General features: G+C 44.3%; 1 protein-coding gene across 2 annotated transcripts in view; it reads left to right on the forward strand.

Annotated features, from left to right (window-relative positions):
• Positions 1-17,163, forward strand: part of FAM184B (family with sequence similarity 184 member B) — a 181,459-nt gene that overhangs the window by 84,497 nt on the left and 79,799 nt on the right. For both annotated transcript variants that reach the window (XM_045991695.1, XM_045991685.1), the window contains 2 exons: positions 14-153; positions 707-913. In XM_045991695.1, coding sequence (XP_045847651.1) covers positions 14-153; positions 707-913 — 347 coding nt within the window. The remainder of the gene's footprint in view (positions 1-13; positions 154-706; positions 914-17,163) is intronic.

Raw genomic sequence — 17,163 nt, forward strand, 5'->3', positions numbered from 1 at the left:
CTTATGCTTGCAGATGACATGAAGATGGAGCTAGTTTCAGAGAAGGAAGCCCTAGGCAAGGCAAACGACCTGGAAGGCCGCAGTCTCCATCCTCAGCAGGAGCCAGACTTCCCCAAGGAGTGTCCGTGCACCAAAGGAGGCCCAGAGGCACAGGTAGAGTCTGACCCAGCCCTGGGAATGAAGAAGTCACAGGAGGCTGTGCTGGAATGAGCTTCGGGTAGAGGCCAGTTCCCAACTATGACAGAGCCACTTGGCACCAGCAGGTCCCATGGTTTTAGGGGTGGACATGTGGGTGTGAAGTTCCAGCTAACTTCCTGCCATTTGAAATTAGGAGACTAAGAATATAGCAGAATTCTCCCCACTTCTTTCGCTGGTTCCTGGGAAACTAGAAACTTGCATAGGACTTCCACTATCTGTTCCCCAATCAAAACAAACAAAGAATTCTTTAGACACCGCTGGAGTGGGCTGGAATATCCAATCCCATGACTGTAGGTACACATTTCCAAAGAGCCTTTTGCTGATGGTGGATAAAGTGAAGGCTGTTATGAATATCAGATCTATAGTCCTATGAACTTTATGGCCCCTGGTGCTACGAGCAGTAAAACCAGTGTGTAGATGTTGTAAACTCTGTACCAAAGAGAAATGGTGATGCCCTGCTCCTCACCCCACGCTGGCAGGTTTATAAGACCCTTTCTCTTGTTTATAGACCAAGAAAGAGGCAAGTATTGAGACAGAATATATGAAGAAACAATATGAAGAAGACCTTCGCAAAATCAAACATCAGACAGAAGAGGAGAAGAAACATCTCAAAGACCAGCTAGTGAAGCGATTGGAAGACTTAGTGAAGAAGCACACGCTAGAAATCAAGTCTGTTCGCTCATCGGTGGAGGCCGAGAGGAGGAAGCTGCAGAAGGTGGGATCCCCTTCCGTAAACTCTGTTCAGATTCTTTCTCCTCTCCTCTACCTCCCTCTTTTTCTCTTGTATTTCTTCTTCCCTTCCTCAGACACTTACTGAGCTCCTGCTGTCTGCACATCTCAGTTATTTGTCTGACCAAGGGAGTGGAGGGTCTTTGGAGGAGATGGGGACACCCCTTAGGCTGGGAGAAGGTAGGGGCTAGAGTCATTGACATGAGGTAGAATTGTATCCTCTGAGAGCTGAACTGAGGGCATTCAAGTCTCCTCAGCAAAACCAGACAGAAATTACATGAAGAAAGCTCTCTGGCCCTAGCCGACTGCCTGGATCCAAATCCCAGTACTGCCACCCTCCAGCGTTGGGAGCCGCGTGAGTTACTGAGCGCCGGCCCCTCAGAGGGAAAGCTGGCTTGACTGAGGTTCCTCATTTATAAAGCAGATGATGTTAATAGCACTTCCTGGAGTAGCTGCGAGGATTAAATTAAGTAATCTGTGTGAAAACACAAAGCATAGTGTGTGCCTGGGGCATAATAGGTAGATGCAGGTGATTAATCATCGGGCTTGCCAATGTGAGAGAAGATTCTTGCCCTCTGGGTCATGTTCCAACTTCCCACCAAAGGGGGCAGCTTTCTGCTGAGAAGGAATGCAGAGCCTCGTCTCCACATGTCTGCTGGGAAAAGCAAGTTAACATCTGTGGTATTTTAGGGAAAGAACGGAGTGTAAATCAATAATATTATGAACACAGTCTCTTTATCATGCGAGAGCCTGCGTTATCAGCTTTGACTCTGCTGAAAGACGGTCATATAGACCTGAGGAATGTAATGTTGTGCCTTGGTGAGGAGTAGTGGGTACTCCATAAATGGATGTGTTGGGTAAATAAATGAACTCACAAAAGACCCAAACTGGTTGTGGTCTACGAAGTTGTGATGCATCCACTAGCTGTATGACTTAACCTCTCCGAAACATGATTTCTAAAGTAAGGATAAATACTTTGAGGGCTTGTTCTGTGGATTCCTTATGGTATTATATAAAAACTCTTCGTTCAATGCGCAGCATGCAGTAAAAATTCAATAAACAGTGGCTATGATTAGTTACCGTGTGCACGGGGTGACATCATGTGTGTTAATATTGGTTAGTGCCTACTATACTTTTTTTTCTAATTTTTAATTTTTTGGGTGCGCCCACTATAATTTGTAAAGCACTTTATTCTTAGGAACATAAGAATCTTCCAAACAGGATTACAAAATGGGTGTTCATATTTCATTTTTAAAAAATTTTAAAATATTTAATTTATTTATTTGAAAGAGAGCGAGAAAGCACACAGGAGCTGGGGGAGGCACAAAGGGAGAGGGAGAAGCAGACTCTCCACTGAGCTGGGAGTCATATGTGGGGCTCGATCCCAGGACCCCAGGATCCTGACTGGAGCCAAAAGCAGCCGCTCAACCAACTGAGCCGCCAGGCATCCCAACAGATGTTCGTATTTTAGAGATAAGAAAACAGAGGCTGAAAGATGTTATGTATCAGCTCACACAGACAGGGAGTGCTGGAGCTAGTATAAAAACCTGATAGCCTGAGTCCAGAGCCTATGGTTCCCACCCCTGCGCTGGGCAGGAAGCAGCTGTGTACAAAGCATTTTCCTCCCTCCTCCCGTGAGCTGCAAGGGGTCACACAAATCCAATCCTCAGACAAACAGCTGAACACTCTTTTTATCCAGAGCCACAGTCAGTGGGAACAGTGGCTCTCCCAGAGTGACAGGTTACCCTGGTAACCTATTAGCCAAGCCTGACTCTGACTGTAGAAATCTCATTGAGGCTTTAATCAAGGGGCACGAATCCATATGGGAAATGAATCACATAGAAATAAATTGTGTTCCCCGTCTGGTTTGGGGTGGGAGTGTGCTCTCCCCTTTTTTAAAGGGCCCTTTAGACCATTTACAGGGAATGTAATTATCACTAATTCTGCCATCTTGCTGTTTTTGTTCATCTGTTCTCTTTTTACTTCTTTTTCTAGTCTTCATTTATTGAATTTATTTCTTATATTTCCTTTTTTAATCTTCACTAATGACTTATTAGCCATTTTTCCTTTTTTTTCTCTGGGAGGGGTGCTCTTGTGCTTGCTCTAGGGTTTACATGTGTCTTTAATTTATCACTGCCACCAAATACTATTTTACGTCCCGTGTATCTATTACTTCGCTGTACAAACCTTACAACAATACATCTCCGTTTATTCCCTTCCTGACCTTTGTGTAGTTGCTGTCATATGTTTTACTTTACACATGTTACAAACTCAACAGTGCACTGCTTTTCTATTTCTTTGAAAAGCCAGTTATTTTTTAAGGAAAAATTTTAAATGAGAAAAGAAATATTTCTTATATAATTTATATTTTGATATTATAATTTTTAGTTATCCTTTCCCATTTCCCATTTCCACAGTCTTTGTTGCTTTGGCTTGAAGAATTCCCTTTCACATTTCTTGTGGTTTAATATATCCACTTACAGCAAATTGTCTCTGTTTTTATATATCTGAAAAATGTCTTTATTTTGCCTTTATTTTTGCTAGATGTAGAATACAAAATTTACAGAGTTTTTTTTTTTTCTCTTTCAAGAGAAAAAGATGTCATTCAGCACTTTTTGGATTGCATTTTCTTCTCACGAAATCTTGGCAGCCCCTCTTATTCCCCCACATATAATAAGTCTTTTGTTTTCTGACTGCTTTGAGTTTCTCTTTGTCACTGGTTTCCACACCTTGACTATAGTATGCTATGTATGATATTTTTGTATATATGTTTTTCTGCTTGGGGTTCATTGAATGTCCTGATCTGTGGGTTTATAAACACATTGTTTTTCCAGTTTGGAAATTTTAAGACCATTTTCTCCTTGGACCTCCCCTCCTTCTGATATTGTCCTCCAAGTCCCTGAAGCTCTGGTCATTTATTTTTAGTCTTCTTGTCTCTCTGTGCTTTAGTTTGGAACGTTTCTCTTCCTGTATCTTCAAGTTCATTCATCTTTTTTTTCTTTTTGTGCACCCTACAATTTTTTAAGCCTATTTGGTTTATTTTTTCATTTCTGAAATTCCATTTGATCCTCCTTTATTGTCTCCCCTTTTCTCCTCATTCTATTTGTTTTCCTTTAAATTCTTGGGCATGTTTGCAATTGCTCTTTCAGCATCCTCATCTGTCATTTGGGTTTTTCCACCTATGGTTGAGTCCTCTCCTGGTTATGAGTCCCATTTTCCTGCTTCTTTGGATATTTAGTAATGTTTTATTGGGTGCTGGGCATTAAGAATGTTAACTTTGAAAGACTGCATTTTGTTAGCACCATTTCTTGAGTGCTGAATTTTGTTTGGTCCAGCTGGTAAATTACTTGTGAATCAGCTTCATCTTTGCCAGACTTATTCTTTTTATTATTAAAAGATACCATTTTCTAGACTTTTTAAAAACTTTGTTAGGATGAGTTTAGAGTAGCATTTGCTCTGGTACTACTTTAACTTTACCACTGAAGTGTTAGCCTTCGTGGGGTCTAATGCCCCATGTACTGACTAATACTGGTGTTGCTATGCTTGCTGATGGTGACTCTAAGTGACATTTTTTACTTCCTACTCATTGACTCTTGCTGTGGCACCACCAGCTTTATTATAAATACATTCCAAATAGTAATGTTTCTTCTCAAAACATGTTAACATATTTTTCTTTAAAATCATGGAATTCAGGCAATGACGTCAAGTTGGCCACAGTGAGAAACACCTGGTGATTGGCCACATGAAGCAAGACCAAGCAGAGAGCCCCTTGGTGATTGGCTGGGGCGCAGTGATACGCTTAGGAGGCATTGGATGAATGGTGGCTGTTAGAAAAGCCCAGTACCCAGCAGCTATGATTGGGGTACTCTTTAGGGTTCTCTGTTCCTGCTAATGGCAGCTTCTCTCCGACTGGTCATGCCCCATCCTCTCGCCCACACCTTTCAGTCCACTTCATGTACGCTTCTACTTTTCTCCCTCTCTGACGTCTCATGAGTCCTTATACCAGCACTCAGCACCACCTGGACCCAGGTGCCCCTGCAGGGCTGGTCAGACCACCCAGTTACTCAGTCCCATTTGGCAGGAAGGTGGGGGGCTCTGGGAATCACAGTTCAATGGACCCTCACCCAGTCAGGCAGAGCCCCTCTAGTCCTCTGGGATCATAACCTGACTCAGAACAGGGAAGTCAGTGGCATGTCCTGAGGATCCCCTGGACATTCTGCTGAGCTGGAGCTTTGTGTCCAGGGTCAGCACAGGAGAAACTAATCCTCTAAACACATGGCGAGGTGGGAGCACACCAATCCCACAGAGCAGAGTGAGACACTCTCCCAGAAATATAGCTAATGGGGACATCTCTAAACCAACTCAGCATGGGACCAACAAGTCCCCAGGATGTTAGGCTGACCAAGAGACGCCCTCCTGGGAGCCCTCCAAAGCAACAGAGCACAGGACAGTTGAGACTTCTGGCTGGGCCAACCAAGAACCCTTTGACCAGGAACCCACTGACCCCGATCATCACTAGATAACAAAGTCCCCTAGACATCCAGGTGATGGGAACTTCTCCAAACTAGCTCAGATAGGATTAACAAGTCCACAAGACAGTGGGCCCACTAGGCCCCATTCTGCTCCATCTCACCATAGGGTAAACAAGTTGCCTAGACAGTGCGCCCACCAGGAGTCTTCCAACTGGCAGCCCTCAACCCAGCAGAACACAGGGCAATTAAGTCCACTCAGACACCAGGTTAACCAGGAGCCCAGTGACCTAGCTCATCACAGGATGAACTAATCCCCCAGATATCCAGTCAACTACAAGTTTTCCAACTCACATCAGTACAAGGTGAACCAGTACCCCAGACCCTGGGCCAGTGGGGAGTTCCCTGAATCAAGTTATCACAGGGCTATAGAGTCCCCCAGACACTGGGCCCACCAGGAGCCCACCAACCCAGTTCAGCACAGGGAAAACTAATCCCCTGGACCCTTGGCTGATGACCAGCCCATTGATGAGGGTCAGCTCAAGGCCACCAAGGCCCCTGAATACCTGGCCAATGGGGAATTCTCCAAACCAACTCAGCATAGAGCTAACCAGTCCCCAGGACAGTGTGCTCATTGGGTACTCTCATACCAAAAGCCTTCTGACCCAGCTCACCATGGCACAAAAATGTTGCCTGGACACTGGGATAACTGGGAGCTCTCCAACTCAGCAAAGCACAGGGAAATCAAGTCTTCCAGCTGGGCAAACCAGGAGTCTTTCAAACCAGCCAACTGACCCTGATCAGCCACAAGGTAATCAAGTCCCCTGGACCTTCCACCAATGAGGAATTCTCTGAAACAACTTAGCAAGGCAATGGACTCCCCCAGACACTGGCCCCACCAGGAACCCACCAACCGAGTTCTGGCAGAGCAAACTAATCCCCGGATACCTGGCTGGTAACAAACCCTTTGATCCATATCAGCTCAAGGCAAGCCAGTCCTCTGGAACCCTGGCCAGTGGGGAATTCTCTGAACCAACTCAACATAGGACTAATGAGTCCCCAGGACAGTGATCCAACTGGGTGTCCTTGTACTAAAAGCCTTCTGACTCAGCTCAGCATGGTGTAAAAAAGTTGCCTGGACACTGGGCTAACAGGGAGCCCTCCACCTCAGCAGAGCACAGGGAAATTGAATCTTCCACCTGGGCCAGCCAGGAGCCCTCTGACCAGGACCCACTGACCCAGGTCAGCACTAGGCAACTAAGTCCCTTGGACCCCTGGCTAATGGAATATTCTCTGAAGCAATTCAACATAGGGCTAAGGGGTCCCCTCAGGACAGTGGGCACACTGGGTACCTTTGTACTACAAGTTCTCTGATCCAGCTCAACAGAGGATAAACAAGTTGTCTGGACACTGGACCAACTAGGAGCTTTCCAGCTGGGAGCCCTCAACCCAGCAAAGCACAGGCCAACCAGACAACTGAGTCCACTAGATATACTAGTCCAACCAGGAGCCCTAACACCTCTCATCACAGGGTGAACTCATCCCCAGGACATCCAGCTGACCACCAGCTTTCTGACCCAGATCAGCACAAGGCAAACAAGTCTCCCAAACCCTTCATTAGGGGTGAATTCTCTGAACCAACTTAGCACAGGGCTATGGAGTCGCCCAGACGCTGGGTCCACCAGGAGCCCACTGATCCAGTTCAGCACAGAGCAAACTAATTCCCTGAACACTTCTCTGATGGGCAATTCTCTGAATCAACTCAGTACAGGGCAAAGAGTCACCAAGACAGCAGACTGGGTGCTCTTGGACCAAGAGTACTCTGATCCCACTTAGAATGGGGCAAATGAATTCCCCAGACATCTGATGGACTAGGAGCCCTCTAGCCACAAGTCATCCCACCCAGCTCAGCACAGGGCAGACGAGTTCCCCAGACACATTACAGACCGGAAGCTTTCTTACCAGTCAGCAAAGGGCAAATGAGTCCCTTGGCCATCCAGACACCTGCAAGCCCACTGACAGAATTCAGCACAGAGCAAGGTGAGTCTCCCAGACACCACCAATTGGGAGTCTTCCAACTGAAAGCCCTATAACCTGGCTTAGTTCAGGGCAATGAGCTCCTGTATATCCAAATGACTGGGAGACCTTTGACCAACTCAACACAGGATAAATGAGGGCCAGGGACACCGGGGCAATTCTCCAACACCACTCAGCACTGGATAAACAAGTCCCTTGGACAGTCAACTGAATGCAAATCCTCCAATCAGGAACCCTCCAACCCAGCTCACCGCAGGGCAAAAGAGTCCCCTGGATATATGACCAACTGGGAGCCCTGCCACTCCAGCTCAGCGAGAGATGAATGAGTCTACCAGGCACTCAACAGGCAAGGAATTCCACCCAACTCAGCAGAAAGCCAAAGATTCCCTTGGATGCCTGGCTGACCAAGGGCTTAGCGCAGGGAAAATGAGTCCCCAGGACATCTGTCTTCCAGGGGAAGAGCCAGGACAGAGGCTATCTGTGAAGGTAGAGGTTCCTCCCCCTGTTGGAAGCTGGCTTCTAAATGTCACTCAGTTGTGGCTGAATGCCAGGGCCTGACCAGTGCTTGGAACCACTCAGACTGCTGTCCCCATGTTAGGTCGTTGTGTAGACCTACTGGTGAGCCATGGCCCTCAGCCCTCTGGCCTGGAACCAACTCTAGCCTAGTATCCTGGTGGCACATCATTTGAGGGCCTTCACGTTTTGGGAAGTTCTCTTTGGAAGGAGCAAAAGACACCATGCCTTAAATGAGACAGAAAGTGGAAAGAGCTACCCCTGGAAATGAAACACATCAGTAAACTCCAGCCTGGTATCCTGGTGGCACATCATTTGAGGGCCTTCATCTTTTGGGAAGTTCTCTTTGGAAGGAGCAAAAGACACCATGCCTTAAATGAGACAGAAAGCGAAAAGAGCTACCCCTGGAAATGAAACACATCAGTAAATCTTTGACAGTGTTCAACAGAAGTCTGAATTTATGAAAGAAGCTTTTAATACAAGGAGGGAAAGGAATAAATCTCCCTTTCAGAAAGGGTCTGAGCTAAAAAATCTGATTTTAACGTGTGAAGAAGAAAACCAAGATTGAGAAATCTGCTTTATCATAAGAATTAAAAAACACCTTGCCTGAGAGCCAGGCCTCCCTGGACATGGCCTGAGACAAAGAGGAGGCTGAGAGGAAGTTCCAGAAGAGACCCAGGCCAGTATGGAAGAATCATCAGCTGAACTTCTCCAGGCTCACAACAGGTGTTCCCACCTGGGGGGGGAGTGAAGGCCTTACAGGAATAGGCTAACCAGTGGGGTCAGAGGCAGACCAATGTCTGGGATCTGGAGATCTTCATTAGCAACACTCATGGTTTCCTGGAAGCATTGGCCCATGGAAATGGTGCTGTCCCCACCCATGCCACCCAGGAGGGCAAAGAAAAGGAGCTGGCGTGGATTGGTGGTCATATCCTGGAGTGGGAGGTGGATACAGTACATAATTAGTTTATGATGTAGTGTTCCAAGATTCATTGTTTATGTATAAAACCCAGTGCTCCATGCAATACATGCCCTACTTAATACCCACTGCCAGGCTCACCATCCCCCCACCCCCTTCCTCTCCAAAACTCTGTTTTTTTCTCTGAGTCCAGAGTCTCTCATGGTTCATCTCCCCCTCCAATTTCCCTCCCTTCACTTTTCCCTTCCTTCTCCTAATGACTTCTGTGTTATTCCTTATGTTCCACAAGTAAGTGAAATCATATGATAATTGGCTTTCTCTGCTTGATTTATTTCACTCAGCATAATCTCCTCCAGTCCTATCCATGTTGATGGAACAGCTGGGTATTCATCCCTTCTGATGGATGAGTAATATTCCATTGTATATATGGACCACATCTTCTTTATCCATTCATCTGTTGAAAGGCATCTTGGCTGTTTCTACAGTTTGGCTATTGTGGACATTGCTGCTATGGACATTGGGGTACCTATGTCCCTTCTTTTCACTACATCTGTATCTCTGGGGTAACTACCCAGTAGTGCAGTTGCCGGGTCATAGGGTAGCTCTATTTTTAATTTTTTTGAAGAATTTCCACACTGTTTTCCAAAGTGGCACCAACTTGCATTCACACCAACACTGTAAGAGGGTTCTCTTTTCTCCACATCCTCTCCAACATTTGTTGTTACTTGCCTTGCTAGTTTTTGTCATTCTAACTGGTGTAAGGTGGTATCTCAATGTGGTTTGATTTGAATTTCCCTGATGGTTAATGATGATTTTTCATGTGTCTGTTAGACATTTGTATGTCTTCTTTGGAGAAGTTCGTGTCTTCTGCCCATTTTTTGACTTATCCGTTTTTTGGGTATTGAGTTTGAGAAGTTCTTTATAGATCTTGGGTATCAGCCCTTTGTCTATAGTGTCATTTGCAAATATCTTCTCCCATTCTGTGGGTTGCCTCTTTCTTTTGTTGATTGTTTCCTTTGCTGTGCAGAAGCTTTTGATCTTGATGAAGTCCCAAAAGTTCATTTTCGCTTTTTTTCCCCTTGCCTTTGGAGACGTGTCTTGAAAGAAGTTGCTGTGGCCAACGTTGAAGAGGTTACTGCCTATGTTCTCCTCTAGGATTTTGATGGATTCCTGTCTCACATAGAGGTCTTTCATCCATTTTGAGTTTATCTTTGTGTATGGTGTAAGAGAATGGTACATAGCTGTCCAATTTTCCCAGCACCATTTACTGAAGAGACATTTTGCCAAAGATTAGCTGACCATAGAGTCGCGGGTCCATATCTGGGCTCTCTACTCTGTTTCACTGGTCTCTGTGTCTGTTTTTATGCCAGTACCATGCTGTCTTGATGATCACAGCTTTGTAGTAAAGCTTGAAATCAGGCAACATGATGCCCCCAGCTTTGTTTTTCTTTTCCAACATATCCTTGGCAATTCAGCCTCTTTTTTGGTTCCATACAAATTTTAGGATTCTTTGTTCCAGCACTTTGAAAGCTGCCGATGGTATTTTGATTGGGATGGCATTGAAAGTTTAGATTGCTCTGAGCAGCATAGTCATTTTAATAATGTTTATTCTTCTGATCCATGAACATGGAGTGTTTTTCCATCTTTTTGTGTCTTCTTCAATTTCTTTCATAAGTGTTCTGTAGTTCCTTGAGTATAGATCCTTTACCTCTTTGATTAGGTTTATTCCAAGGTATCTTATGGGTTTTGGTGCTATGGTAAATGAAATTGGTTCTCTAATTTCCCTTTCTTACAGTTTCATTGTTAGTGTATAAGAAAGTAACTGATTTCTGTCCACTGGTTTTGTATCCTGCCACATTACTGAATTGCTGTTAAGAGTTCTAATAATTTGGGGATGGAGATTTTTGGGTTTTCCACATAGAGGATGATGTCATCTGCAAAGAAAGAGAGTTTGACTTCTTTGTTAATTTGAATACCTTGTATTTCTTTTGTTGTCTGATTACTGTTGCTAGGACTTCTAGTAATATGTTGAACACTAGTGGTGAGAGTGATCATCATTATCCTGTTCCTGATCTCAGTGGGAAGGCTCTCAGCTTTTCCCCATTGAGAATGATATTTGCTGTGGGTTTTTCAGAGATGGATTTTATGAAGTTGAGGAATGTTCCTTCTATCCCTATGCTCTGAAGAGTTTTAGTCGGGAAAGGACACTGTCTTTTGTCAAATGCTTTTTCTGCATCAGTTGAGAAGACCATGTGGTTCTCCTCCCTTCTTTTATTAATTTGTTCTATAACATTGATGATTTACAAATTGATTTACCACCCTTGCATCCCAGGGATAAATCCCACCTGGTTATGGTGGGTAATCTTTTTAATGTAATGTTGGATTCTATTAGCTAGGATCTTGTTGAGAATCTTGGCATCCATAATCATCAGAGTTATTGGTCTGAAATTCTCCTTTTTGATGGGGTCTTTGCTTGGTTTGGGGATCAAGGTAATGCTGGCTTCATAGAAAGTGTCTTTAACTTTTCCTTCTGTTCCTGTTTTTTGAAACAGCTTCAGGAGAATAGGCGTTTCTTGTTCTTTGAATGTTTGGTAGAACTCCCTGGGGAATTCATCAGTTCCTAGGCTCTTGTTTGATCACTGCTTCAATCTCATTACTGGTTTTGGTCTAGTCAGGTTCTTAATTTCTTCCTGTTTCAGTCTTGGAAGATTATAGGTTTCCAGAAATGCCTCCATTTCTTCTAGGTTACTTAACTTATTAGCATATAGCTATTGATAATAACTTCTGATGATTGTTTCTTTTTCCTTGATGTAAGTTGTGATCTCTCCCCTTTGATTCATAATTTTATTAATTTGAGTCCTTTCTCTTTTCTTTTGGATTAGTCTGGCCAGTGGTTTTTCGATCTTATTAATTCTTTCAAAGAACCAGCTTCTGGTTTTGTTGATGTGTTCTACTGTGTTTCTGGTTTCTAACTCATTGATCTCTACTCAGATCTTAATTATTTCTCTTCTTGTGTGGGGGGTAGGCTTAATTTGTTGTTGATTCCCAAGTTCTTTAAGGTGTAGAAAGAGTTTGTGTATTTGGGATTTTTCTATTTTTTTTGAATGAGGCTTGGATGGCTATGTATTTACCTCTCAGAATCGCCTTTGCTGTATCCCGTAGGTTTTGCACCAATGTGTCTTCATTCTCATTGGTTTCTGTGAATTGTTTAAGTTCTTCTTTGATTTCCTGGTTGATCCAAACATTCTTGAGCAGGATGGTCTTTTGCTTCCAAGTGTTTGAATTTCTTCCAGATTTTTCTTGTGACTGAGTTCCAGTTTCAAAGCATTGTGGTCTGAGAATATGCGGGGAATAATCTCAGTCTTTTGGTATCAGTTGAGACATGACTTGTGACCCAGTATGTTGTCTATTCTGGAGAAAGTTCCATGTGTGGTCGAGATGAATGAGTATTCTGTTGTTTTAGGGTAGAATGTTCTGTATATATCTATGAGGTCCATCTGGTCCAATGTGTCTTTCAAAGCTCTTGTTTCTTTGTTGATTTTCTGCTTAAATGATCCATCTGTTGCTGAGAATGGCATGTTAAGATCCTCTACAATTAACGCATTCTTATCAATATGTCTCTTTATTTTGATTAACTGTTGGCTTATGTAGTAACAATTTACAGTTCTTAGATCTTCTTGTGGGATAGACACTTTGGGAATGATTTAGTGTCCTTCTGTATCTCTGACTACAGTCTTTAGCTTCAAATATAATCTCTCTGATATAAAAATTGTTACCTCAGCTTTCTTTTGAGGCCCATTGGCATGAAAGATGGTTCTTCATCCCTTCACTTTCAGTCTGGATGTATCTTTAGGTTCAAAATGAGTCTCTTATAGATAGCATATGGATGGGTACTGTCTTTTTATCCAGTCTGCAACCCTGTGCCATTTTACAGGAGCATTTAGACTATTCCACATTGAGAGTCATTATAGAAAGATATGCTTTTATTGTCATCATGTTGCCTGTGAGATCCTTGTTTCTAGAGATTATCTCTCTAAATTTCTCTTCTATATCACTCTTGGGGTCTTTCTTCTTTTATAGAACCCCCTTAATATTTATTGTGGGGCCAGCTTGGTGGTCACATATTCTTTTAGTCTTTGCCTGTCTTAGAAGCTCTTTATCTCTCTATCCATTCTAAATGACAGCCCTGCCAGATAAAGTATTCTTGGCTGAATGTTCTTCTCATTTAGTACCATGAATATGTCTTGCCAGCCCTTTTTGGCTTGCCAGGTTTCTGTGGACAGGTCTGATGTTATTCTGATATTCCTCCCTCTGTACATAAGGAATCTCTTCCCCTGAGCTGCTCTTAAGATATTTTCTCTGGTGGGTTCCCTGGGTATCTCAGCCAGTTAAGTGTCTGCCTTCAGCTCAGATAATGATCCCAAGGTTCTAGGATCGAGCCCTGCATTGGGCTCTCTCCTCAGCAGGGAACCTGCTTCTCCCTCTCCTTCTGCCTGCTGCTGTGACTGCTTGAGCTCTTTCTATCTCCCTGTCAAATGAATAAATAAAATCTTAACCAAAAAAAAGGTGTTTTCTCTGGTCCTGTGATTCACAAGTTTCACTATCACATGCTGGTAGGTCTTTCTACCCTTGTTGATCATGGGGGTGTCCTCTCTCCCTCTAGGACACGAACACTTGTTTCATTCCCCAGATTAGGGAAATTCTCAGCTAGGATTTGCTCAGTTATATCTTCTAGTCCTCTCTCTCTTTCCAACCCCTCAGGGATCCCAATAATTCTGACATGGAACGTTTCATGGTGTCATTTATCTCTCTAATTCTGTTTTCATGGATCCTAAGCTGTTTGTTCCAGGCCTCCTCCTGATCCTTCTTTTCTATCAGTTTATCTCCTAGATCACTAATTCAATCTTCTGCCTCATTTACCCTAGCTGTTAGAGTATCTACATTAGATTGGATCTCACTGATAGCATTTTTAAGTTCTGCCAGATCAGTTCTCATTTCTGCCCTTAGAGAATCTATGTTGCCACTAATGGGTTTCTCCAACCTAGCCATTGTCTGCATAACTGTTATCCTGAATTCTATTTCCAACATCTCACTTATGTCCATATCCTTTAGTTCTGTGGCAGAGTTCACAGTCTCTGAATTTTTCCTCTGTTGGGGGGTTCTTCCTCCTAGTCATTCTGGTGAGAGGTGGTTGAGGGGATGTATAGCTGAAAATATCAACCACAATCCATGCAAGGTTCACCCTCTCTACTGATAATCCTCTGCCCCTGTAGAGATTCAGAAGTGTATAATATTACATCTCACACTGATTTCATGGGTGTTCAGAGTGCTCTGGTAGATATCTAGTTCAATTCAGGGGACTGGTTAAAATAGGGTCTCCTACTTCTCTGCCATCTTACCTCTCTCTCTAAAAATAATTATTTGAAAATAAATAATCCCTGCGTGATCGCAATGCACACACTGGAATTGCAGACACTACCATGTCTCATGTGTCACTGTATTCTCCAGATGGTGGGTGAAGTTCACCATGGCTCTTCATGGCGAGCTGCTGCTGAGCCTAGCCTGCTCATCCCCATCAAATACTTTCACACAATTTGACTCCTCTAGACCTCAAAGCCAGCCTCTGAGGTGGGTACCATCCTGATAATAAAAAGGGAAGCAGAAAGTCCTCACACAGATAATTCTGCAGAGACCATCTCTGGTCCAAGGTCTCACAGCCAGTTTATGGCAAAACTTGGGTTTGGACCCTGAAGTTATAGCTGTAAACTATGGCCACAGCAGCAGGTACTTCTCAGTTGCAGACTCCTAGCCTTCGAAGAGCACATGTGAGGTGAAGACCAGGGTGGAGAAGGCCAGAGTGGAAGAGCATTCCCTATCTCTGGGGGAGGTGGTGTGGGGTGAGGGCAGTAGGTAGAGACTGGAGAGGGGCAGCATGGTGGGCTTCATGCTCTGAGCCAAGGAAGCAAGGATTTGCAGGGGGAGATGTGGGATTCACTCTGGCTGCTCTAGCTGTGGGTCTGGATGCAGGTAACAAGGCAGAGCAGGAGACAGGTGGGAACAGGTGCATCTGGGAAACTGGAGGGTGTCTGTGGGCCTGGAGGGAGGTGGCCACTTCCAAGAGGCAGAGTTGAGAATGGTGATGAATTGAATAGTGGGGTGTGAGGAGGGAGGAGAAATACCAGGTTCCAGGCTGAGCCCCTCCAGCTCCAGGGGCAGTCAGGTAGGAGTTCAAGGGAGGGATGGATCCCAGTGAGGCTGGGCCCATCTGCAGCTCCCACCAAGGTGAAGGTGGAGAGCCTGAAGTTGAGGCTCCTGTGGGGTGTTCAAGTCAATGTGTTCCTAGCAACTGAGAGTAAACTAAGGAGAGTTGTGAAGAAACTGGATGTGGGAGGGAGTACGGGGTGAACTTGACAAGGATTTGGGTGAGAGAGAGGGAAGTTTATGCTTTCCTCAAAAGCCATTTTGAGGATCGTTGGTTGTAGGAGCCAGCGGGGAGAGTGGTAGAGTTCAGGTATCTGGGACTTGAGGAGTGAGTGGGTCACTTCCATGATCCAGCATTGAGAACATCCTCTGCTCAGCTGCTCAGACCCAGCTCACATGTCCCCCAGACATAGAAGGTCCCCAGACATAGCAGCTTCCTGGAGGTGAAGGGGCTAGGACACCACTTTGGGGGTGTGATCTACAGCTGCTCATCCCTTCTGAGTCCCTAATTCCTTCATCTGTAAAATGCAGACAACTCAGGTAGGGGTGGAGGTCAGGGGGTGAGTGGGAGGCAGTAAATGGCATATTGGGGAGTGGATCTGCAGGATCAGGGGGACAGTTGGGAGTCCTGAGGAGGATGGGAAGTAAAGAGAGTTGGAGGGTTCACTGTGAGCTGGCTCCTTATCCTGGCTTTTTCCTTCCTGAAGGCAGAGCATCAGTTCTAGGAGGAGGGCGCTCTGAGTGCTGCCTCTGCCCCACACCTGTCCTCCTCTGCCCTGTTGGTCCTGGACTACCTCAGCCCAGCACCTTCCCAGCCATAGCCTAGCACTAGACCACTCCTTCCTCCTCCACCACTGCCTGGCACCCACAGGATGGGGCCACTGGACCCACAGGGAAGCCTTGAGCTCCAGAGATCCAGGGTGGAAAGGCTAGCTTTAAGGAGCTATTTTGGGACATGCTGACAGGTATGGCATTAGGATGGATAGATAGATTGATTGATTTATAGATCCAAAGGTAGCTGCAGGTAGTACAGAAAGGTCCCTTCATTAAGGTACCTATCATCCATTTTATCCCACTGGTAACATATTACATCACTGCAAAATAGTGTTAACACCAGGAAACTGACATGGGCATGATGTGCCTGTCTAGTTCCATCGTTGTATTGTGTCCATTCACAAAAGCAACAGCACAACCCAGGTGCAGAGCTGCTCTGTCAGCACAAAGATCTCCCTCATGCACCCACCTTTGGCCCCACGATTCCTGCCTGTGACTACTACCAATCTGTTCTACATCTTGAGAGTTTTGTTCTCTTGAGAATGTTACATGAGCAAAATCCTACAGCAGTGACCTTTTGAGGATGGTTGGGTTTCTTTTGGTTTTCCCTCAGCATAAGGCCCCTGAGATCCATCCAAGTTGTGTGCCTCAGTAGTTCTTTCTTCTTTATTGCTGAGTTGGATTCCATGTTATGGACATACTACAGTTTGTTCACCTGTTCACCTTTGGGGGACATTTTGGTTGTTTCCAGTCTTAAGACTATTAAATATAAACCTGCAGTGAGCATTGGTGCACAGTGTTTTGTGTGAACTTAATTTTTCATTCTCTGGAGTAAATGTCCAGGAGCATGATTCCTGTGTTGTAGTATTTTTGTTTAGCTTTTGAAGAACCTATCAAGCTATCTTACTAGAGCAACTGTAGCATTTACATTCCCACTAGTAATGAATGAGAGATCTGCATTCTTTCCAGTATTTGATGTTTTCACCATTTATTTTAACAAGCTATCTTAATGGGTAGGTAATGATATAAAGGTTTTCATATGCATTTCTTTAATGGCTAGTGTTGTTGAATATCTTTTCATGTACTTATTTGCCATCTGCATACTCTTTTTGGTGAAATGTCTGTTCATGTCTTTTGCCCATTTTCTACTTGGATAGTAGTTGGGTTTTTTTCTGTTGAGTTTTGAGGATCTTTATATAGACTAGATACACATTTTTGTCAGATATGTGGTTTGCAAATATGTTCTCCTTTTCTGTAGATTCTCTTTTCATTCTCCTAACAGGATCTTTAATAGGGTAAAAGTTTTTACTTAAAAAAAAAAAA

Source organism: Meles meles, chromosome 2 (assembly GCF_922984935.1).
Source record: "Meles meles chromosome 2, mMelMel3.1 paternal haplotype, whole genome shotgun sequence".
Lineage (NCBI taxonomy): Eukaryota > Metazoa > Chordata > Mammalia > Carnivora > Mustelidae > Meles > Meles meles.